Consider the following 22726-nt stretch of genomic DNA (forward strand, 5'->3'; position numbering starts at 1 on the left):
ACTAGACTTCATATTTTTCAGTGCTATCAACTCTGAGACTAGTGAAGCAAAGCATCTCTCCAGAGAAGATAAAATAATAGGGGAAAAAATGGGTTACTAGTTTCTTGGCCAAAGAAACAAGATATTTCTTATCATCAGAAATAAACTTGTACTGAATTAAAAAAAAAAAAAAGAGCATAATATGGTATCTACGTCATATGGTTATGAGGATTAAATAACTTAATATATGTAAAATACTTAGAATAACACCCTGTACCATTAAATGTACGTAAATTAGAGTAGGTAACTAATTGCCTAGTAGGTAACTAACTGAAGAAACTGTTGGATAAAACAGTTGTTTTCCCTATTTTCAACTATTTGATTATCTTTCTCAATTCATTTTCCTTAATCTGTTTTTTAACTTAAGAATATAGGATTTCCACATTTGTCTTTATTTTGACTTTAAAAGTATGTAAAGGGTTACATACAAGGATGCATGTCATTAATTCCTGATATCAATCTCAAATATAGTAATCCCCCTCAAATATTTGGTTTCCCTTGAAAACATGCATTTATTAGGCAAGCTAAATCTTTACCTGTCATCGCAGAAAGTCAAATAGAATAATCTTCTATTTTCAATCTCATGACAACCATGTCTACGACACCATAGATTTGTTTAGCAAAACTAGTGTATCAGCCTAGAGTACTCCTTTAAGCTTATGAGAACTATTGGGGAAAAGAGAAGTAATGTGTCTATAGGATATGAACTGAATTAATATGATTCTTTATGATTAGCTATAGACAATCTCTTAATTAAAAGATAAGGACTTAGCACTCCAACTCTTCACTCATTGCATTCACCTTTCTCTGAATTAATAAAATGTAGGGAAGTGTTTTCGTTTTAGTCATTTATCTTTATATAAGTTAATTCTAAATGTTGAATATCAAGAAATAGTATTTTCATTTTCATAGCTATTTAATGATTTTCACTTAACAGTGCTTTTTATAATCATGTTGCCAGAATTTTTTTCTTGCTTTATTAGTTGGCGAATTTATTTGGAATTATATCCAGATTATTTTATTTTTATTAAAATATAATTGATATATAACATTATATTAGTTTCAGTGTACAACATAATGATTTGATATTTGTATTTATTGCAAAATGATTACCACGATAAGTCTAGTTAACATCCATCATCGCACACAACTATAATTTTTTTTAATTGCGATGACAATTTTTAAGATCTATTCTCTTGACAACTTTCAAATATACAGCTGGTCCTCAAATAATATCATTTTATTATAAGATTGATACGATTGATATGTCATAGAAACTTAACTCTTCTTTATATCAATTAGCGTATGGTAAAATTGTTTTTGTTATATGTCATTTTGCCTAAAGTCACAGAACCTATTAACTATGGTCATCATACTGTAAATTACATCCCCATGTCTTATTCATTTTATAAATGGAAGTTTGTACCTTTTGACTACTTTCATCCATTTTGCCCATCCTCCATCCCCTCTAACCCCTCCATCCTCTAAATGATCTCCACTTTCTCCTTGGGGACATCAAGTAGTCAGTATTCTCCTGGTAGGATTTCAAACCTGAGGGTCAGTGTTTTAAAAACATGTTTGTTTATATAAAAATAAATATAAATAGAAGTTCAGATATTTTTCACATCTTCTATGAAACATTGGCTTCACTTTGGAAATCAATGTCAGAATAATTCAAAAAGCTAATACTATAAATGATATGACAATTTTTGTTGGATAGGAAGATGACTTCCATCCACAATGCAGAATTTTCAATATAAAACAGCTACTAGTGTTGGCTCTATACCTTTCTAATTTTTTTTAAATAATAACTTCCTACCAGAACCTTCTTTACTGTGCTGTATATGCTCTAAAACTACAACTAAGTTTAAATCTTTAAAAAGTCTTTTTTCCTATCTTCTTTCTTTTTTTTTTTTTCTATTTTAAGGAAGTAACTCAATGCAAAAACACCTTTGAAGACACATAATATTCTCTCTAAAAACATTTTTCCATTTAAGTTTATTAAATCTTTTCCTGGTTACAAGCTAAAAACTACATCTGAAAATTGAAGATGTGGGGTCACCAATCTTCCAAAGAATGGACACATTGAAGTAGATGCATAGCAGAGCTTTCTCTAGCTCCAACTAATTTATCCCTGTATTGGCTGGATCCTAAAAAGCAGAGTCTCTGATAAAGATTCTTGGTTAAGCGATTTATTAACCAAAAGCTTTCAGGAAAGTCTTGTAAGAAAGTTAGGGCAACAGGAAAGAGCAAAGTAAGAAGCTAGACAAAGATATGGTTTCAGAAGTGCAGGCTCAGCTTGATTTCTCTGGGATATCTGGAACCTAAATTATAACAGAGATGGTTCTGTCCAGAGATAAAAAGTCTGAGCTGTTTGCGTTATACCAACAAGGGCTGACCAGGGAAAGTAGAGCACAAGCTCCCAGACACCACTGGGAAAGGTATTCAGGTACTCAGACAAGGACAGGCTTCCGGAGAAGTATAGGTTTGAGCTGGAGAATGGATGTGCCTGTCCGGTAAATGCAGTTTGGGTAGGGAACAAATATTTGCTACATCTCTTTCATCATAGTTCATCATCATTTAAGTGAACTCAGCTTCTTAAGAAATTTCTTAAGAAAAAAGAAAAACTTTATTTGCTTGTATGTGATTATAGACAGTAAAATTTCCATTTACCTAGGTCACCAGATCATCCAAGGCATGATTCTGACTTTGCTTTTTTTTCTTTTGTTGCTCTATAAATGATATCATCCTTTCTCATGATAAATAGGACACTTTAGGTAGAAAATAATAGAAACCAAATTAACGAGTCAAAGAAAAAAGATGAATAAAAGAGAGAAAGGAAGGAGGGAGAAGTGAGGGAAAAAGAAAGGAAGAAAGACAAGACTGTTGGGAAAAATCTAGAGATTCATCTGGCTTCAGGTATGGCTAGATTCAGAGTGTCAAACAATGTCCTCAGGCTTTTAATTTTTTTAAAATATTTATTGTCCTTGTGGCAGATAAGATAGCAAATAGCTACTTTACACTCACATTTTCACAGGTTATTAACTGAAGGAGGAAAAGATAATTTTCCATAATAGTCCTTGGAGGAAAGTTTAAAGAACCAATCTAGTTGTCCTAATTTGGAACACCTGCTCATCCCTACAATAATCACTTTAACTGAGAGAGTAAAATTGTGCCGCTGCTGTGAAAGATGGGAGAAGGGGGGAATTTAATCTTCATTTGAACCATATAGAGTGAGTTCTCTAAAGCAGGGGTCCCCAACCCCTCAGCTGCAGACTGGTACTGGTCCGTGCCCTGTTAGAAACTGGGCCGCACAACAGGAAGTGAGCGGTGGGCAAGCAAACCAAGCTTCACCTATATTTGCAACTGCTCCCCAGTGCTAGCATCATCGTCTCAGCTCCACCTCAGATCATTAGGCATGAGATTCTCATAGGAACCCCGGTGCCAAAAAGATTGGGGACTGCTGCTCTATAGGAAAGAGGGGTTCTCTTAAGCAGAAAAAAGAGAAGTACTGATAGATATGCAATAGCTCTAAATCCAAAATTTTAGTCTCTAACTCAGATGTCTCTGAATCCCAGATTTGTACAGTCTATTGTCTATGTGACATTTCTGCTTGGACCTCTCACAGGCATCTCAAAGCTATCATATCTAAATCCAATTATTAAAAGTTGCTTCCCCATCCCGTTCTCTTATTTCTATTTTTTCCCCACTCAATAAATGATATCACTGTCCATCTAGCTGCTAGAATATCTACATTTCCCTTATCTTTTTGTCTAATCCATTCACAAGTAATGTTTCTACTTCTAATTTATAATCTCTATCCTAAACCCAATATATTTCCTCAGATAGGCAGCTTACAGTAATCACTGCTTCCACTTCAGACTCCCTCTAATATCTTGTCTCTATAGCAACTAGAATTAGCTCTTAAAAACACATTATGTTATTGTTTTGCTTAAAATATCACAAGTAGCTTCTGAATGTGTTTAGAATATCTATGCTCTTCTCAAAGGCCTCCAAGGACCTGAATACTTTGTCTCTGATTATTCCTCCAACTTCTTTACTCTCCTCCTTGCTCACTCTTTACGCATATTGACCTTTTTATTTTTTTCTTTTTTGATTCTCTGCACATTCTATTCCTTTTACCTGGAAGATTACCCCGTACTACTGCTCTTTTTGTATCTTATTCCTTTTGATCATTCATATATCACTTAAATGTCACCTCCCTGGAGAACCCTCTCCCATTATAGACCCCTAGCCATTATTCTCTAGGACTTTACTATACTAATTGCCTTTTTATTTATTTCTATATTTTCAGTCCATGAATACAGGCACCACAACATTTTGTTCACTATTCTTTATCCAGTGTTGTCACAATGCCTGAAATGTGAGAGACTCCTAATCAATTGTGTTGAACAAATAAATACATACGAAAAAGGGAAGGAGACAGGGTAAAATGTGAGAGTTGTGAGGGAGTACAAAAACCAGGATATTTTTCATTGCACTGTTAAGATTAACCATAGCTGGAGAATTATTCAATTAATGAAAATGTTATTGTGCAACCCACTTTGTGCTTCTGTGAAAAATACCAAGGTCTGCACAGCACAGTTTCTTCCTTATGGAGTCTATAATATGGTTTATGTATGGAAGTTTGTGCAAAAAATAATGCAAATTGAAGATTCAGATAATAATACAAGAGCTAAAAAGAGATATAACAACATGAGAGCTGCCACAGTACACAATATAATGGTCAAATATATGACTTGAATGATCAGTATTTTAGGAGTTCAAAAAAAGAAAAAAAATCATTTGAGCTGGCAGGAAGCTTTCTTGGAGAAGAAAGGGAAAGGGAATTTTTTTTTGTTGGTGTATTTGCCGTCTGCTGGTATATATTCCCCAGATAGTAACAGGAAGACTGCAGAATTTGCCTGACTTGTTTTCATGGGTGGACCTGGAAAGAGATTCCCTAGGTGGCATCCAGTAACTACTGATCTTTTTTATGAAAACTTAATCTGCATGTAGTTCCCAGACAGAGGGGAAGCCATAAGCTCAAGCTTGCTGGAGACAGTACTGAGTATACTGTTAGTAAGAGCCACATGTATTGTTTCGAACATGTTGTTTTGCTTTTTAATGTTGGAGATCAAACCAAAGACTACAATTGGTATCAGATTTTAAGGTGAACTTTTCCATTTTACCATGATCTTAGATATCTTGTTTTAAATGGAATAATCAGTAATAAAATGATCTGTTCTTAGGACTGGATCATGAAAAGGGAAAGATACAATTGATTTTTGTAATTTAGACTAAGTGTAATACTAATGAGTTCTCAGTAAAAAAATATAAACATGAGTTAAACATCTCCATAAATAACTTACAATAATGATTACGCTTCTGGAGAGGACCAGTTCCCTTAGACCTGTTAAACTCAGAAGCAGGAAAAAAGCAAGCTCCCAAGAGGTTATCTTTTATGAGGTTTAGAGTCAGGAAATAAAAGATGTATTGAGGCCTTCTTTAAGGGTTCCTGCCCCACAACTTCTCTCATTCCACCAACCTGAACACCTGTTGTCAAGTACAGAAGGAACTCAGGGCTGTCAATGTCACTTAATGTACTTAAGAACACAAGATCTAGAGCCAGATTCCTTGAATTCATGTGCCAGAGCCATTACTGTCTCTTTTTTTTTCCTTTGGTTGTTGTTGTTGTTGTTGTCATCTATGCTTTATTTATAACTTTATAACAACTTTACAAGGTAACTGCTGTATAATTCCACTTTTACAAATGAGGAAACATAGGTACAGAGAAGTCAAATGATGTTTCTAAAATCATCTTCTAGTAAAAGAGAGCTTTACTAGTTGACAATGTGCTTAATCACCATACTAAATGCTGGAGATACAAAGATGAATCAGACACACTCCCAGCCATCACACAGCTCACAGTCTAGAGTGGGAGAAACACAACTGCAAACTAGCATGATAATTACTATAATAGAATCATAGGCAAGATGCTGGAGTGTTCACCTTTGTCTGAGGAGGACAAGTCAAAAGTAACTTGGTTGTCACTGGAGTTTCTGAAAAATAACAGAATTTTCACTGAAGAAATTTCCTGAGGAAAAAAAAAAGTGTGTTGTTGGAAGAAGGAAATGAATGTGCAAAGTCACAGAGGTGTGAACCTGTCTAGTGGGCTTAGGAAAGAACAGGCTTTAGATAGAGACTAGGCTTTGGAAGTGGGAGTGGGCAAGGGCCAAGAGAAGGATTTGTACTTTAGAAATATCATTCTGGTTGCTAGCATTGTGGGGGAACAACGGAGGAGAGGAAATATAGACTAGAACCACATACAGCTGTAAGTGAAGAGACTACTCCAAAGGCCTGGACACAGGTTTTAATGGAACTGATTTTAGACCATTACAGTGGGATTGAGGGAAAGGAGGTAGAATCAATATTTAGGAGCTAAAATCTACTGAGTATTGTTACTAGTTTAGAAAAGTGAAGGAGAGGGAGGAATCTCATGGGGAAGGAGGCAATAGTCCCCCTTCCCGAAGGATGTAGTAACTGAGGGGCAAGATTTACCATGGAAGTGGGCCTTGTGTAAATTTATGTGAACCTGTAATTTCCAACTCTCAATCTAGTGTTTTTTTGTCTCTAAGGCAGCTCCTCAACAGTCTTTTGGGAATCAGGACCCTTTAGGAAATCAGTTTACCAAACATCCAAAATCATTCAATGGTTCAGACTGGAAAAGCTGAGTAATAAATTGTTGACAGTATGGAGCATGGTGAAACTTATTTCTAAACCTAGTACCAGTCGTGAAAACCTGCCTGCCACAGAGAGATGACTAATAAGTGAGGGTGTCAGAGTCACAGAATAAATATTACATTTATTAAATAAATAAAATCATTTAAGAAATTAATAAATTAATATCAATAATGAACTGCATACCATATTCGAGAACAAGCCAAACTTAGGGTGGACTTTCTTAAAAGTGAGGATGCTGCCTTAAAAAGAAGCACAGATATTTTAATTGATTTGGTGAAAATCAAAATGAACATTATTAATAGCTTACAATATGCCGGGCAAGGTGTGAAATGTATGACATATATTATCTCATTTAATTCTCAAAACAACTCTATGAAGTTGATATTGTGATTATTATTGTAATTTCAGAGGCTTAGCAAAATTGAACAATTTTGTTAAGGTTGTTCAGTTCTATAAGAATTAGAATCTGATTTAGTCTTATCACTGTGAACAACCAGTCCACATATCTAAGAATAAATCGAAATCCTTGCTATTGACTCAAGTCTCTAGATATAAGTCAGGGTAATATTTTTCTTAAGACTAATACTTCTTAAAATTTTTCTAATCAGATGTCTAGGATATTTCAGCGTTCTTCTGGAGCAGGTCGGTTTATCAAATCTCATGTTATCCAAATAAGGTATGTGAACTTGGTTTGCAACTTTAAACTAGAACCATTAACAAGCAATTGCTCTGCTTCCCTGAGCAAATCTTTGCAGGAACACAAAGATTTCATAAATCCTGAGCAGCCTATTTTATATTGCCTAGCCATTTCCCATTACCAATAGAAATATGTAAAATGCTCTATGACAAGAGACAATATCAATTATTAGATTAAAAAAAAAAAAAAGTACTCTCCCAGAGAAAAAAATACAGGAAGAGGAGGAATGGTGCTGCTAACACACCCTGCTCCTTAAACTAGCAGCTCAGTAGAACTTAGTTCCGTTCTTTTTGATTGTCCTAATGAGCCTATGAGTTTCTCTGCAATAAGGTTTTTCTTTAATGTCTTTGCATTTCTATTATTATTTTTAATGCTTTTCATTTTTATGTGCTGATAAAAGACAATATACATAAATTGAACATACACTTGTTGTCAGAGGCTAAAATAAATTACCAGAATCCATTCTGAATGTGCTCTTTATATCATTTATATCATCCAAAAGCTTGGCATTTATTAGAATAATATATCTTTTCTACCTATTTTGATTAAAGTTTTTAAACTATTTCTGTAGATATTAATATATAATATATACACACATATATATTTATAATATTTATCTATCTGCTTACTTCTTTATAGTAAATACACATATGTTTAAGGAGCCTTTTCTTTCTTTCTCCCCCAAAATCTCCCCCTCCCTAGTTTTATTTCTTCCTTACTTTCCTTCTTCCTTCCCTCTTCTCTCTCTTCCTTCCTTCTTTCTTTATATGTTTCAGATGAAGTTGATTCTCCAAAAGTGACTAGAGGTTTTCTAGCCCTATATCTTACAGTATAAATTAATATATTTGAAACTTTTATCAAAATATTTCTTTTTATAACTGCTTTCTCTAATCATTCTCTTATCAAACATATTAACTGACCATCACACCCCAACATATCAATGGTTTAACACAATAAAGGTTTATTTCACTTTGGTGGTTCAGTTCAGCAAGTCAGAAGTGTAAGCAGGGGAAGTGCTGGTAGAGATTGTGGAAATGCCCACTGGACCTTCTGCATCTGGTTGGCAAATAAAGGAAGAGTGGCAAAATAAAGGAAGGCATGGAAAATGGTATGGGAGGTTTTCAGGAGTCAGGCATGGAAGTGGGGTCCCTCATTTCTCTACACATTCTATTGCCCAGAATTCACTAGACAGTTTCAATAAACTGCAAGGGAGGCTAGAAATGAAGTCTATATCTGTGCTCAGGGTTTGGTGACACAAAGCATTGTCCCTGCCACATCACTATTGAAGAATAATGATGTTGATTACAACTTTGGTTCAGAATTCCTTGAAAAGCAAATCATTTAAGTGCACAAAAAGCATTATTTCAAGAACGTCTCCTTCTCTCACAACCTCCTCTAGACTATAAGCTAAGTAAGGGGAGAGAACAATTTTTTTTAGCTGTGTATCTTAGCCAGTATTTCTAGAGATAATGTAAATTTGATATACACATATGCCATCCATTGTTTCTTTAAAAATTAGTGTGAATGTTAACATTTAAAAACAATTAATTGTTAGAGAACTAGCTTTATTCTCTCTATCTGTATTTTGTTTGTTTGTTTGTTTTTTCTTACTCTTCAGTCCAGATGAAAATGGTGTGAACATTCTTGTGGTGCTCATGTTTCGATACCCATCTACTGGTAGTGCTGAACGAATCAGGACAAAAATTGAGAATATTTTATATCAAAGTCTAAAGACAAAACAGTTGCCTTTGACTATAGACAAACCATCATTAACACTCACACGTAAGTTCTTTTATCATATTTGTGATTCCCTTCCCTTACAATCCTCTCATAAGAATTTAGGTCAATGTATTCTCTCATTTTAAGAATTCACCACTGATATACACATATCAGTGTGGAATAAAACTAAAATAAAAATTTTCTATAAGGTGAAGTTTAGCTTTATGAAGATTTGTCTTATATTTGATTTGGGCCTCTGCTTTGGTTTCTTAAAATTTTTCCATGTATTGTCATATTAGATCATTTCAAAAGCATAACAGAGTAGATATTATTTTTACCATTTTAAGGAAGCTGAGATCAAGGAAGATGTAAGACTTGGGACTAGCAAGCCTTAAGGCCAGACCTGGCCCAGGCATTCTAACTCCCAGAGGACTTTACAGGTCAGTTCTGGGGGTTAGCTTTTACAGTATCAATGCAATAGACATCTTTATTAAGGTTTACCCCTGTAGAAAGAATCATTGACATAAACTGTGAAGTTCTCTTGCTTATTTACAATTTAAAATATTTTTTCATTCATCTCTTCATTTATTCCTCACAAAACAAAATTAGAAAAAGCTGTCATTTTGTTTTCCCCCAAAAGTGGAAGAAAATGAAGTTCAAAAAGTTTACGAAACTTAAATTACCTCAAAGCTAGCTGGAATCCTAGCTGAGAGGTATTTGCTTTGTTTTGTTTTGTTTTAAACCAATACATAATTAGAGAAAGCAAAACAATGTTTCAGATAAGATTGTAGCGCCAAGATAGGGACTTTGTCTTTTTATTTTCTTACCTCTCCCCACCGAACTCTGGCATATGTCTCACACACCATAGGTGTCCCAGCTTTGTTCATTGCTTCAGATTATTTCCAAGTTCAGTTACTTCTGATTTAATACCAAAAAATAAGACTTGCTCTTTGAACCTGAAAGTATTTACCCTCCCAGCAACCATGAATTTAAGAAACGGATTGTCTAAAGTTAATTTCTATGCTGTTAGAAATTATAAAACCCCTTTAAATATATTTTGATATGGAATTGCATACACTTTAATGACAACTTTTTCAAGAAATAGTTAGAAATATTGAAGAGTATGGTATCCGCTTTTATTATCAATCAATTATATTCTAAAATAAAACATGGTATTTTCCAGGACTCTATAAATGGCAATCTCAAATTAAATCTCAATTCTGATAATTACCCCAATGTATGATCATATATGTTAATGTAAAATATTTATCACAAAAGAGACGTCAAAGTGTAGAATTTCTCATTTTACAATTAAAAAAATTTTTTTTTGCTTTCTTGGTCATGTACGCTGAATTATTATACATGCTGTTTTAATATCAAAATAACTATTCTATCACCATACTCAATAATCAAAATTCTACTGCATATATTTTTTTCTGCCACAAACATATCTCTTCTTAAATAAAGAAAAGTAAAATGTCCAGGAAGTCTCTAGTAGGATTTGGGACTCACATCCTTCTTTTAGGAAAATCAGTGTTCCCGAGCAACTTATTATATACTTCTCTATTTACTTTCTAACAAAACGAAACAAAACAAAACAAAACAAAACAAAACAAAACAAAACAAAACAAACACCAAGCCACCAAAAATCCAATAAAACTGAGTTTAAATAAACACTTTGAAGGGAAAAAGATGTCACAGAGGGAAACAAAGTGGAGGAAGAGATTGTGGTATGGGTGGGGTCCCTGGACTGGCTGTATATAAGAGCTTCATGCCAGATCTACAATCTTCCACTTTATTCACCATGAGGGAGATATCCTCAGTGGGAGAAGGTCATCAACCAGAACTGACTGAATTCCCACCCTTTGCAGACCAGGGTCTAGAAACTGGGCTGTGAGGGGTCTGTGATGTTTTTAGCTATCTGGAGTTGCCCTTTCAACAGGACTGCCAGGGCTACTAACACACACAGGCTAGAGAAAGTGAACACCAGTTGTAATGGGAATTGGAGATTGTTTCTTTGAGTTACACTAGAACTCCCAAAGAAAGCAATCAGGGACATTTATCCTTATCATTCTTTCTAATTTCTTAACTTATTTTTCTGACTTCTTGGCAAAAATAAAAACAAAATGCTCTTTTTATTTTAAAGTAAAATTATATATTTTGGACTACATCAGAAAGTTATTTATAACATGGTTATGAAAAATCTCATGCCCTCTTGAAATATGTATGCTTTGGATAATAAGCATTTCTTATCGTGATCATTTGAATAAAATTACATGAATATAAGGATATATTCTTCTACTAACTAATTCATGTTTTGTTTATTTCAGCTATCGACAGCAAAAAGATGAGAAATCTTCTCAACAGCCGTAAGTTCCAAAACTCATATTTAACTGTCTCTTTCATAGCAAAGATAATAAGTAAAAGCCAAAGAAAAGTTAGAGATAGAATTTACCTAGGTTTTTTTTTTTTTCCACTGAGGTATAATTAACACAATATCATAATAGTTCTAGGTATACAACATAATGATTTAATATTCATATATAATACAAGATGTTCACTGGAATAATACCAAACTGTTTTTGTTCATTTTGTTTTTGTAAGACAAACACTTAGTCTTTTTATTATTGTTTATTATTTTTTAAACATTTAAATTTCTAAACTTTCACCAAATACATTTTAAGTTTTGTGACTTACATAATGTAAAAAAATTACACAGTATTTTTAATATTATAACATATGTAATTATATTTCTAACATTCTAATACTTAAATGATTATCTTTTACTATATTCTTTCACAATTCAGAGAGTGTTTTAAAGTGGCAACTTGTTAGGCTTCTTACATTTTTGTTGAAATATTTGGTACGTATTAAATTTCCCTTCCCCTTCCCCATATCAGCGAATATTTACAGTCTTTTGTGGACAAATATATGCCCATTAAAATGTTGTAGAGACACTGAAAAACAATGATTATTCTCTATTTATAACATGTGACATCTAACATATTTCCAAATATTGTCAATATTCATATATTTGTTCGTCCCATTTATGTTTTCTGGTTTTTGGTACATATTTTCCTTTATTGTACTCTTTCTGTAATATACATTTTGTTTCTGTTTATATCTTCTTGTTTGCCCTATGTTTGTTAAATCCATATATAAACCTTTATTTTTTATTTATCAAACTCAAGGATAAACTAAAAACTATACATAATGAGGAACTTCTAAATTTCTCTTCTCAACTTAAGTCGACTTTCCAATTTTTGATAAATAACGTCACAATTTTACTTATAACTAATCTGTACATACTCTAGCAATATTCTTTTTTAAAACATCATGTTCCATTTTGTCCCCTAGTTAAAATTGTTTATTCCCCACCAAAGTCTCTTGTTATACTTTTACTATTTTCCATTCTTGAGTCTTGATTTAGATTTACCTTTTTGCCTGCTAAACTGTATCTTCAAGTCATTTTTGAACAAAAAAAAATATACGAATAATATATTTTCTGAGTACTTGCATTTGTAATAATCTCTTTTCATTTTCTTTATCTTAATGTCTTGTAGAATTATTGGGTGATAAATAAATTTTCCCAAATATTTCTATACCTATTATTCTGGTTTTTGGGGTTTTTTTTTAGTTTTTTTTCTTTCTTTCTTTTTTCTTTCTTTTTTTCTTTTTTTCTTTTTGTATGTTTGTTATAGCAGCCTAAGTCTGGTATGATTTTTATTCTTATGTGGGTTCTCTTCTTTGTTCGTGAATAAAATTAGAAAATATTTATCCCATAATTTTTTTTTGCCCAGACAGCTAGATATGGTTGTGTTTTGCACTGAATTTTGACAAGGACACGATGAGCATTTTCAATGTGTGCACTATTATTTTCTTGCTCTGGAATAACGTTACTTTGTTATAAATTTAATGATTGATTCTGCTTCTTTTTTTTTTTTCCTTCCTCAGAAAGACAAATGATTTATTATTTGAATGCCCATTTTCTGACCTCCATATCAAGAATTATTTTTAATTCCAGTTCAGGTTCCTGTCCTCTGCATTCTGAAAGATTTTTTTTATCAGATATGTACTACTGAAAATCACTTGTCTTCATTGTCTGGTATAACTTTTTCTTTAATTCTTCCATGTGGATTTTATACCTGCTATGACATTTTTTTGTGATTTTTTAAAAATTTTATTTAATCAGAGAGAGCCCTATTGTTTTATGTACTCTTATCATAGCATATTTTTTTCCCTGTGGTTGTCTGCTTTTGTTATAGTAAGGTCTTGTTTTCTTGCATATCTTTGCTGCTATCAAGCACATGTGTCCGAAATTTTTTTTTGTAGAAAATACCTTTCAGAGACATGTTTGTCTTCTGAGTTTATATATCATCTGATTTGGGTGGCCCTAACCGTGCTGTATAATTAAATGCAGGCTTAAGTTTTGCTCTTACACGCAGAGTAAATGAAAACTATACTAGCCTCCCCCTTTGTACCACCAGCTCCATTTATTCACTGATGGCAGTACTCCTCCTTTCTCTGTTTAAATTGCTTTTCATGAAGTATCTGTTTATTCTTGGTGCTATAACAATACCACAGATTGGGTAGTTTATAAACAGCAGAAATGTTTGCTCACAGTTCTGAAGGCTAGATGTTCAAGATTAGTATGCCAGCATGGTCAAGTGAGGGCCCTCTTCTGATTTGTAGACTTCTCCTTGCAATCATCACATGGCAGAAGGGGCTAGGGATCTCTCTGGAGCCTCTTTGTTAAACTGCTAATCCCATTTGTGAGGGCTCCACCCTCATGATTGAGCATCTCTCAAAGATCCTACCTACTAATACCATCACCTTTAAGGGTTAGGATTTCAACATATAAATTTTGGAGATACACACTCAAATCATTGAATGAAGTAACTACATTTTCATAGCAATTCTCATCTTTTTTGCATTCCTAAAAAGGATGGTGCACTGGAAATTGTGGCTTTTGAATACACACATAAAACAAAGATTTAACGAGTCACAATGGGATTATTCAAACTATGGTTTTGTTTGGCTGGGGACAAGTGCAGTGCAGCTGTATTTTCTGGGCTGGGAAGTGACAGTAGCAGTGAGCCAATGACTTTGCCAAACTTCTTGCTTTCCACACATTTCTAGTTCACAAGATAGAGCTTGTGTAGTCAAAGAAGTTGCTTCTCAAAGCAACATGTTGTATATCACAGTTACTGAAAATTACTATCGGAATTTATAATGTTTTCTTATTTTTCCTTAATTTTTATGATTTTGATTCTTTTGTTTTTGAACAATACTATGGATTCAATTTTTCATTTGCAATATGAGGATAATAACCCCTACCCTAGAGAGTTATTATGTAAATTAAAGAAAATATATCTAGTGCTATGTACAGGGCCTGGCTCATAACTAGTAGATATTATTTATATTATTATTACCTTCATACATATTTTAAGGGGAAGTCAGGAGAGAAAGTACTAGGCACAACTGTTATGGTACCATATTAACATAGAAACCCTATTTGTTTAATTTTATGCTCACCTTAAGCCAAAGCTATTTAATCCTGGTGCATTATGATGAATCTGAAAATATAATTTCAGGCAACAATATTTACCTGTTTCTGAATAAAATTTCTTTTTGGAAAAGAGAAACTTGTGTTATTAAAAATATAAATAATTTTAAAAGATACACTAATAAAGTATACTAATATACTTTCAAGTCTTATTTAAGGTTGATTTGAAGCCTCATCAGCTGAGGGTTTATTATCAAGGAATCAGAATTTTTAAAAACTAGACTTTTAAATTTTAGAAATCTAGAAAAGGTCATTATTGTTTAAGACTTAAAATTCAGAGCTTTCCAAAGACAAAGTATAGATTCATGTCAAGGGAGAATCATGACCTACATTTGGTATTGGGCTCTCTCTCGGTAGTAAAAATACAAATGTTGATGTGGTTTCTCCTAATTTTATATCCAATTCTGTCACTTACCAGTTGAATAACCTCTAGAAATTTATGTTCTCTCTCTAGAGCTGAATTTTCGCATTTGAAAAGTGTTTTATTGTAAATGTATCTAAAACAATTAGCAGAGGATCTATACATTTTTGATGCTCAATTAATTATCTACCTATTTATTTATTTCTATATGCTTTATGTAGAGAGACAGAAGTTAATTTCTGGATTGGATGCCTTGAAATGCTAGTAAATATTTCTTCTGAATCTCAGTAGAATCAGTAGCACCCCTACAGAATAACCTTGGAGACTGAGTGCTAGGAAGGGATTAAAGAGTAGCAGGTGCAATGGATTATCTAAACATCGATACTCAGTGCAAGTCAAGATATGCTTTTCACCCCTTCCTATTCATGAAAACAAGTTAACACATGTTTCTGTGACAGGCTGTGGAATAAGGATGACATCTTCAAACATGCCATTACCAGCATCTACTTCTACAGAAAGGATTGTCCAAGGAAGGGAAACAGCTATGGAAGGAGAGTGGCCATGGCAGGCCAGCCTCCAGCTCAGAGATGCTGGTCATCAGTGTGGAGCCAGCCTCATCAGTAACACGTGGCTGCTCACAGCAGCTCACTGCTTCCGCAAGTAAGTTCACCAGGGCTGTTGGCAGTTGCCATTAACTGATTCAGTGTTTGGCAAGAGTGCAGCCTCACCAGCTTATTCTTTGCTCCATTATCCTTGCTCTGTCCCCTAAAATGCATTATACTTACTCTATGCCCTATTCACATTCATCCCCTCTCTATTTTCAGTATCTGTGATGTTTGGTTTTTATCATTTTCATGGTTCTTATCATATATTTTTTTGTATTATCATGATACTACCATTATCTTTCCTACTATATCATAAATGATTTTAGTATAAAGACTATTACATTGAACTGTTTGTTTTTTCATTGTTGAGTTGCATGAGTTCTTTATAAATTTTGGATATTAACCCCTTGTCAGATGTATCGTAGGCAAATATCTCCTCCCATTAAGTAGATTGTCTTTTCATTTTGGCAATGGTATCCTTTGCTGTGCAAAACGTTTTAGTTTGATGTAGTCCTATTTGTTCATTTTTTTCTTTTGTTTCCCTTGCCCAAGGAGATATATCAGAAAAAAATTAGCAATTGCTATGTCAGAGAGTTTACTGTCTATGTTTTCTTCTAGAAGTTTTATGGTTTCAGGTCTTACATTTAAGTCTTTAACCCATTTTGAGTTTATTCTTGTTTATGGTATAAGAAGGTGGTCCAGTTTCATTTTTTGCATGTATCTGTCCAGTTTTCCCAACACTATTTATTGAAGAGACGGTCTTTATTCCACTGTGTATTCTTGCCTCCTTTATCATAGATTAATTGACCATATAGACATGGATTTATTTCTTGGCTCTCCATTCTGTTCCATTGATCTATGTGTCTATTTTTATTCCAGTACCATGCTGTTTTTATTACTATAGCCTTGTAATATATTTTGATATCAGGTAGTTTGATACCTCCAACTTCTTCTTTCTAAAGATTGCTGTGGCTACTAAGGATCTTTTATGGTTCCATTTTTGGATTATTCTAGTTCTCTGAAAAAAAATGTCATTGGTGTTTTGATAGAGGTTGCATTGAATCTACAGATTGCTTCAAGTAATACGGTCATTTTAATGATGTTGATTCTTCCTACCCATGAGCATGGTATATGTTTCCATTTATTTGTATCTTCTTCAATTTCTTTTTTCAATGACTTATAATTTTCAAAGAATGGTCTTTTAACAGCAAAAAACACAAACAATCCAATTTAAAAAATGGGCAGAAGACCTGAACAGATATTTCTCCAAACAGGACACACAGATGGCCAACAGACATGTGAAAAGATGCTCAGGGTCACTAATCATCAGATAAATGCAGATTAAAACCACAATGAGATATCACCTCACACGTGGAAGGTTGTGCTATCAGCAATGAATCAAAAAACAACAAATGTTGGTGAGGATGTGGAGAAAAGGGAACTCTCATACACTGTTAGTGGGATTGCAAATTGAAACAATCACTATGGGAAACAATTTGGCAGTATCTCAAAAAATTAAAAATAGAATTACCTTTTAACCCAGAAATTGCACTTCTGGATATTTATCCAAAGAAAACCAAAACACTAGTTAGTAAAGGTCCATGCATCTCTATGTTCACGGCAGCGCTATTCACAATAGCCGAGATAGAGAAGCAGCCTAAGTTCTCATCAATAGACGATTTGTTAAAGAAGTTATGGTACATATATACAATTGAATATTACTCGGCCCTTAAAAAATAAAATCTCATCATTTGCAACAATGTGGATTGACCTAGAGGTTATTATGCTGAGTGAAATAAATCAGACAGAGAAAGATAAAGATACCATATGATTTCACTTACACGCAGAATCAAAGGAACAAAAGAAATGAACAAACTAAATGAAACAGACTCAAATACAGAGAAAAAAACTGATGACTGCCAGAGGGGAGGAGGGTTGGGGGGCTGGGTAAAAAAGGTCAAGAGGTGAAGAAGTACAAATGACACAAATGAGTAGTTACAAAACACTCACAGGGATTTAGAGTATAACATAGGGTATATAGTCAATATTACTGTAATAGTTGTGTGTAGTGCCAGATGGGTGCTAGAGTAATCAGGAGGTGGAGGGGAAGAAATTAAAAAAAAAAAAAAAAAAAAGATGTGTTCAATGATAAACTAAACAGAACAGTAGTAGAAGAATTGGAAAGCAGGTTAGCAGAAAGACTGAAGCAAATAGAGAAAAAGACTATTATACATGTAACTGTTGTGGCCTGTATAGAGTAGACCAAACCAAGTATGCTCTCAAAGGCTGTTTATTAGCCGGCGGCTGTCCTGTACAAAGGAGCAACCCGAAATGCCAAGATACAAGGTTTTTAAGCCCTAAATCCCATTCTTCATTCTATCTTAAACACAAAGGTCTATTTCTCTCCTATTCACTACCTGTCAACCCACCGGTCAGGTGTGCAAGCGGGGAGTACAGAAGCAGAAAGCTTGTTGTTAGAATGTTATGTTCTTATCGGTGATTGCCTATGTTCCCATGGGCAATAGCCAGTATTCTCATGGGCGATGGCCAAACAGTAATTTTCAGCTTATATACAATTGATTATTTTTCGTGCCACGCAAGCAAGCAGGGTTACACAGGCTAAAATTGGCAGTTAGCATATGAGCTCATTGTTACAAGTTTCATGATTAACAGAATGCGGTTAGGGGTTCCAGAAACTAGGCCTAAGGTATAGACTTCCTTTGTCCAGTTTCAGATTTTAATTATCCTTTAACCTTTTCACATTTCAGCAGGCTGTCACATAACAAGTTTAAATTCTTCCATGTAGTCAAGGAGAAAATTCGACTTCTGTTTTATTTTGTTTTGTTTTGTTTTCAGTTAATCCTTCTATCCTTCCACTCTCAACATCAACTATCATTTTATAAATAAGAAAAAAAAATCAAAGGTATCACTCTAGAAGCTCTCCCTTCCAACTGCTTTATTTAAGAACCCCAGTGGGCTTGTGAGGACTAGAGAGGTGTGTAGATGTTTGGAGAGACTTGCCGACTTGTCTCATTGCCCTCACAGCATGGAAGACTAGTCATATAGGCCCTGAGAGAAGCAATCTGCTTGTGATGTACCTCTAAAAACTCAGTTCATGTACACAGATATACACAGGCACTCTATTGCCCCAGGAGATAAGGGCACACCTTCTTTCCTTCCTGAAGTTTCAGCATCAGGATATAGAATTTTTTTTTTTTTCTTTTTTTTTCAAACTCTAAAGATAAAGGCTCTGAATGAAGCCCTGGCCAGTGACACTGTTCACACACCCTTTCTAGTATACTATCTTTGGTGAGTCTAGCGGGCTCTTGACTATCTTTCTAAGAGTAATATTTTAATAGTTCCAAGTTGCCCACACCTTTATTTATGGGGTAAATGTGTAATAGGAATGACCTAATGAATTTAAGGTGATTGTCTATCACTCTCTCATGAGACAAAAGGAGAGGGACTCACTTATATATTTATAACTCCCAAAATAACTGGTGTCGTGCCTTAGGTTTTACTTGAGTTTCACTAATTTTTTTTAAGGTTTTCTGATATTTCGTTCACATAGTGCTCCAGTCTTCACACTTGTTTTTGGGAGTGGCATCCATTTTGGTTTATTACTTAGCCCTGCTTATGTTAAAAATAATAAATCCAGAATATTAATTTATTAACATTTAATGAAGAATATAAACTAAAGTGATTGAGATACACATTTTGGCAGGTCTAGTACAGTCTCTACGCTGACAAACTAAATGGGAATTGGCCACTGAGTTTGATAAAATAGAGATAACTAGTGACCTTGATAAGAGAAATTGCGGTGATATGATAGGGATGGAAATGAATTGAAGAGAGAATAGAGGACAAGAATTGGATTCAGTGAGCTTAGATGCCACTTTCAAGGAGTTTCAAATGAATGGGAACAGAGAAATTTGACAGGTGAAGGTGGTTGTGGACTCAAAGGAAGTTCTTAAAATATGAGTGACATTATAGCATATTTTATGCCAATAATAATAATCTAAAAGAACTGGGGAAGGTGATGATCTTGGAAATGGTTCAGTTTTGAGATGTTATAATTTTATTGCACAGTTAACATATACTGTTGTGAAAGAAAAATACAGGGTACTTTGAAAACAATACCACAATTATCCAGAGTTTTTAAATTTTGCCCCCCCCCCATTACAGAAATAGTGTATTTTTTAAAGACCATGTTTAAGACATATTTTAGTACCTTTATGCTCATAGAAAAGGGTCCTACTCTTTGTGAAACAGTGTGGATGGGGAGAAAGTTCTTGACAGGAAAGATATCATGAGACTTGAGCCAGCTCTCTCTGACATTAACCAGCTGGATATGTCCCTTACCTGGGCAATTCAACTTCTAAGTCTCAGTGTCCCTATTCACAAACAGGTTGAACTGCGCCTATTACATGAGGTTTCCTTTCTGATTGACAATGCCTGAAGAGGTGGGTTTCTATTTTATGTACTCAAGCTTCTTGAGGACTGAAGGCATGCATATCTTGTATCTTCTGGTATTCAAATGAAAGCTTTAGCCCTAAGATTTCAGCTTTGAATAAAATCTTCCTTAAAAATGTAAATGAGTAAAACAACTGAGAGAAGAGCCCTTCCCATTTCCTGGTTCCCACCCCAGGGCTCTGCCTGCTCATGCCTGGGGCAGTGCCTAGTACTTTGAAAACCACTGATCTTTCAAGTTTTTATTACACTTACACATCTATGATTCATCAACACCGTAATCCTGCATGCACAAGGAAATCCTCTTTTTCGATTCTCCTCTGTGATTTCCTTCTACATAATTTTTCTCTACGAAGAGAATTTCAAGTTTCTATATATTTCTAGTCATTCTTGATGAAGATAATTAGAAGACAGAACAAGAGGTGACAAGTGAATCATAAAATAAGAGTGGATGAAGTGTCTGATACAGAGGAAGAATGCCCCTTGGTATATATAGTACCAAAGCAAATTAATATCTACACATTTCATTGAAAGCATAGAAAAAAGATAATCTGACAAGTTTCTAATAAACAAGGAGTTAAATACTGGAAATTAATTGTATAGTACCCATTATTATTATTAATCCAAATAAAGTATGAAAATTTCATTTAGTTGCTTTGCTTTTTTTAATTTTAAAGGAGTAAAATATTTTTAGCTTTCATACTCTCACTTATATCATCGGTATTTTTCACCTCTTTTTTAAATAAGGTCATCAACAGCAAATTCACCATAGGTATTTTTCAAGAGCATAATCCCAATAGTTGGGGAGAAATACAGTCTCAATCTTTTTTAAAGTATAAAGTTAAGCATCATAAATTTTACCCTTTAATGTTTTGCAGAAATAAAGACCCAAGTCAATGGATTGCTACTTTTGGTACAACTATAGCACCACCTGCAGTACAACGAAATGTGGGGAAAATTATCCTTCATGAAAATTACCATAGAGAAACAAATGAAAATGATATTGCTTTGGCTCAGCTCACTACTCGAGTTGAGTTTTCAAATGTAGTCCAGAGAGTTTGCCTCCCAGATGCATCTATGAAGTTGACACCTAAAACAAGTGTGTTTGTTACAGGGTTTGGATCCATTGTAGATGATGGTGAGTATTCAACCTAATTTACTTAGTACAAATATGTCTTAGGCTGTAACAAGCTGTCTTAGGGAATCCCTTTTTAGAGTGTGTATAAAAATAATGTTGATGCTTCCAGTGTGTATGGCCCTGAGCAGAACAGGGGACTGTGAGTTAAAAAGTTAAAGGAAGAAGGGGAAAAATGGCATAGATGATAGAGGCTCTGTTCATCCCTCTGGCAAACAAATCAAAGTTGTGATGGAAACAAGGAGCAAGGAGCAAGGAAAAATAAGCTGAACAACTAAGCTGAAAATAAGATGAACAACTGAGGAGAAATCCCCAAATCACCCTGCAACGGCAGAATGTAGGATGGGGCGAGGATGCGGAGCTGCCCAGTCTCGAGCGGCTGAATGAGACAGAGGCTGAGGCAGCAGCAGCAGCAGCAGTGGCAGATGCATCTTAAAGGGACCACATCCACAAGTGAATGTTCACGATGATGGACTTACTTGCTCTGAGCACCAGTGCTGATTCTGCTGCGTGCAGGGGGCACCAGAGACTTACAGGAAGACATTGTCAGAGTGAGAGCAAGATTTGCTCTGTACAGAAGTGCTAGCAGTATCCATTGTTCTCTGTTGAGCCCTCCCTACTCCTAGCGCGCAGCCACAAAGCCGCCGTAGCCGAGAGGTCATCAAACTGGATAACAGAGGTCCCCCCACCCAGAGGATTCCCTGAAACTCTACCTCCTCTAGTTCGCAGCCCCACTCAAGCCACATCCAGGTGTATCCTCAGTGAGTTCAGGTGTTTCTTGCTGAGCAGCACCTAGACTCACACTAGAGGCAGCTATCCTTGGTTTCTGGAGTGGCCTTTTGAGGCAATTATAAGCACAGCACCTGTGGATTGCTTGCTGAATCTTAACAGGTGGCCCTAGAGGGGCAGAGGCTTGGGCTAAATTTGGCCTGCAGCTGAACCCCTCTTAGGACCTTGCCACAGTACACCTACCACAGATAGACACACTAATGATACTGGGAGACTTAAGAGCTTTGCTTAGTACATAGAAACAGACACAGAAAGGCAGCCAAAATGGGACGATAAAGAAGCAGAAACCATATGAGAGAACAGAACAGAGATCCAGAAATAATGGAGTCAAGTAATCTAACAGCTGCAGAGTTCAAAACACTGTTATAAAGATGCTCAATGAATTTATAGGAAATGCAGATGAATTCAGTGAGAACTTTAACAAAGATAAAAATTTTAAGAATGAAAATGGAAATTATAAAAGAGAACTAGTCAGAAATGAAGAACACATGATCTGAGATGAGAAGTATATTAAATGGAATAAACAAAGGAATGAACAAAATGAATAAAGGATCAAATAACCTATCTAGAGGATGGAAAAGCCAAGGACACTCAATTACAA

General features: G+C 34.6%; 1 protein-coding gene across 1 annotated transcript in view; it reads left to right on the plus strand.

The window, feature by feature from the left end:
- The window catches only part of TMPRSS11F (transmembrane serine protease 11F), a 61768-nt gene that overhangs the window by 32670 nt on the left and 6372 nt on the right, over positions 1–22726 (plus strand). The window contains exons 4-8 of the mRNA XM_006916510.1: positions 7392–7459; positions 9099–9262; positions 11530–11568; positions 15585–15786; positions 21080–21339. Of these exons, the coding sequence (XP_006916572.1) occupies positions 7392–7459; positions 9099–9262; positions 11530–11568; positions 15585–15786; positions 21080–21339 (733 nt within the window). The remainder of the gene's footprint in view (positions 1–7391; positions 7460–9098; positions 9263–11529; positions 11569–15584; positions 15787–21079; positions 21340–22726) is intronic.

The sequence above is a fragment of the Pteropus alecto genome, unplaced genomic scaffold (assembly GCF_000325575.1).
Source record: "Pteropus alecto unplaced genomic scaffold, ASM32557v1 scaffold46, whole genome shotgun sequence".
Classification (NCBI taxonomy): Eukaryota; Metazoa; Chordata; class Mammalia; order Chiroptera; family Pteropodidae; genus Pteropus; species Pteropus alecto.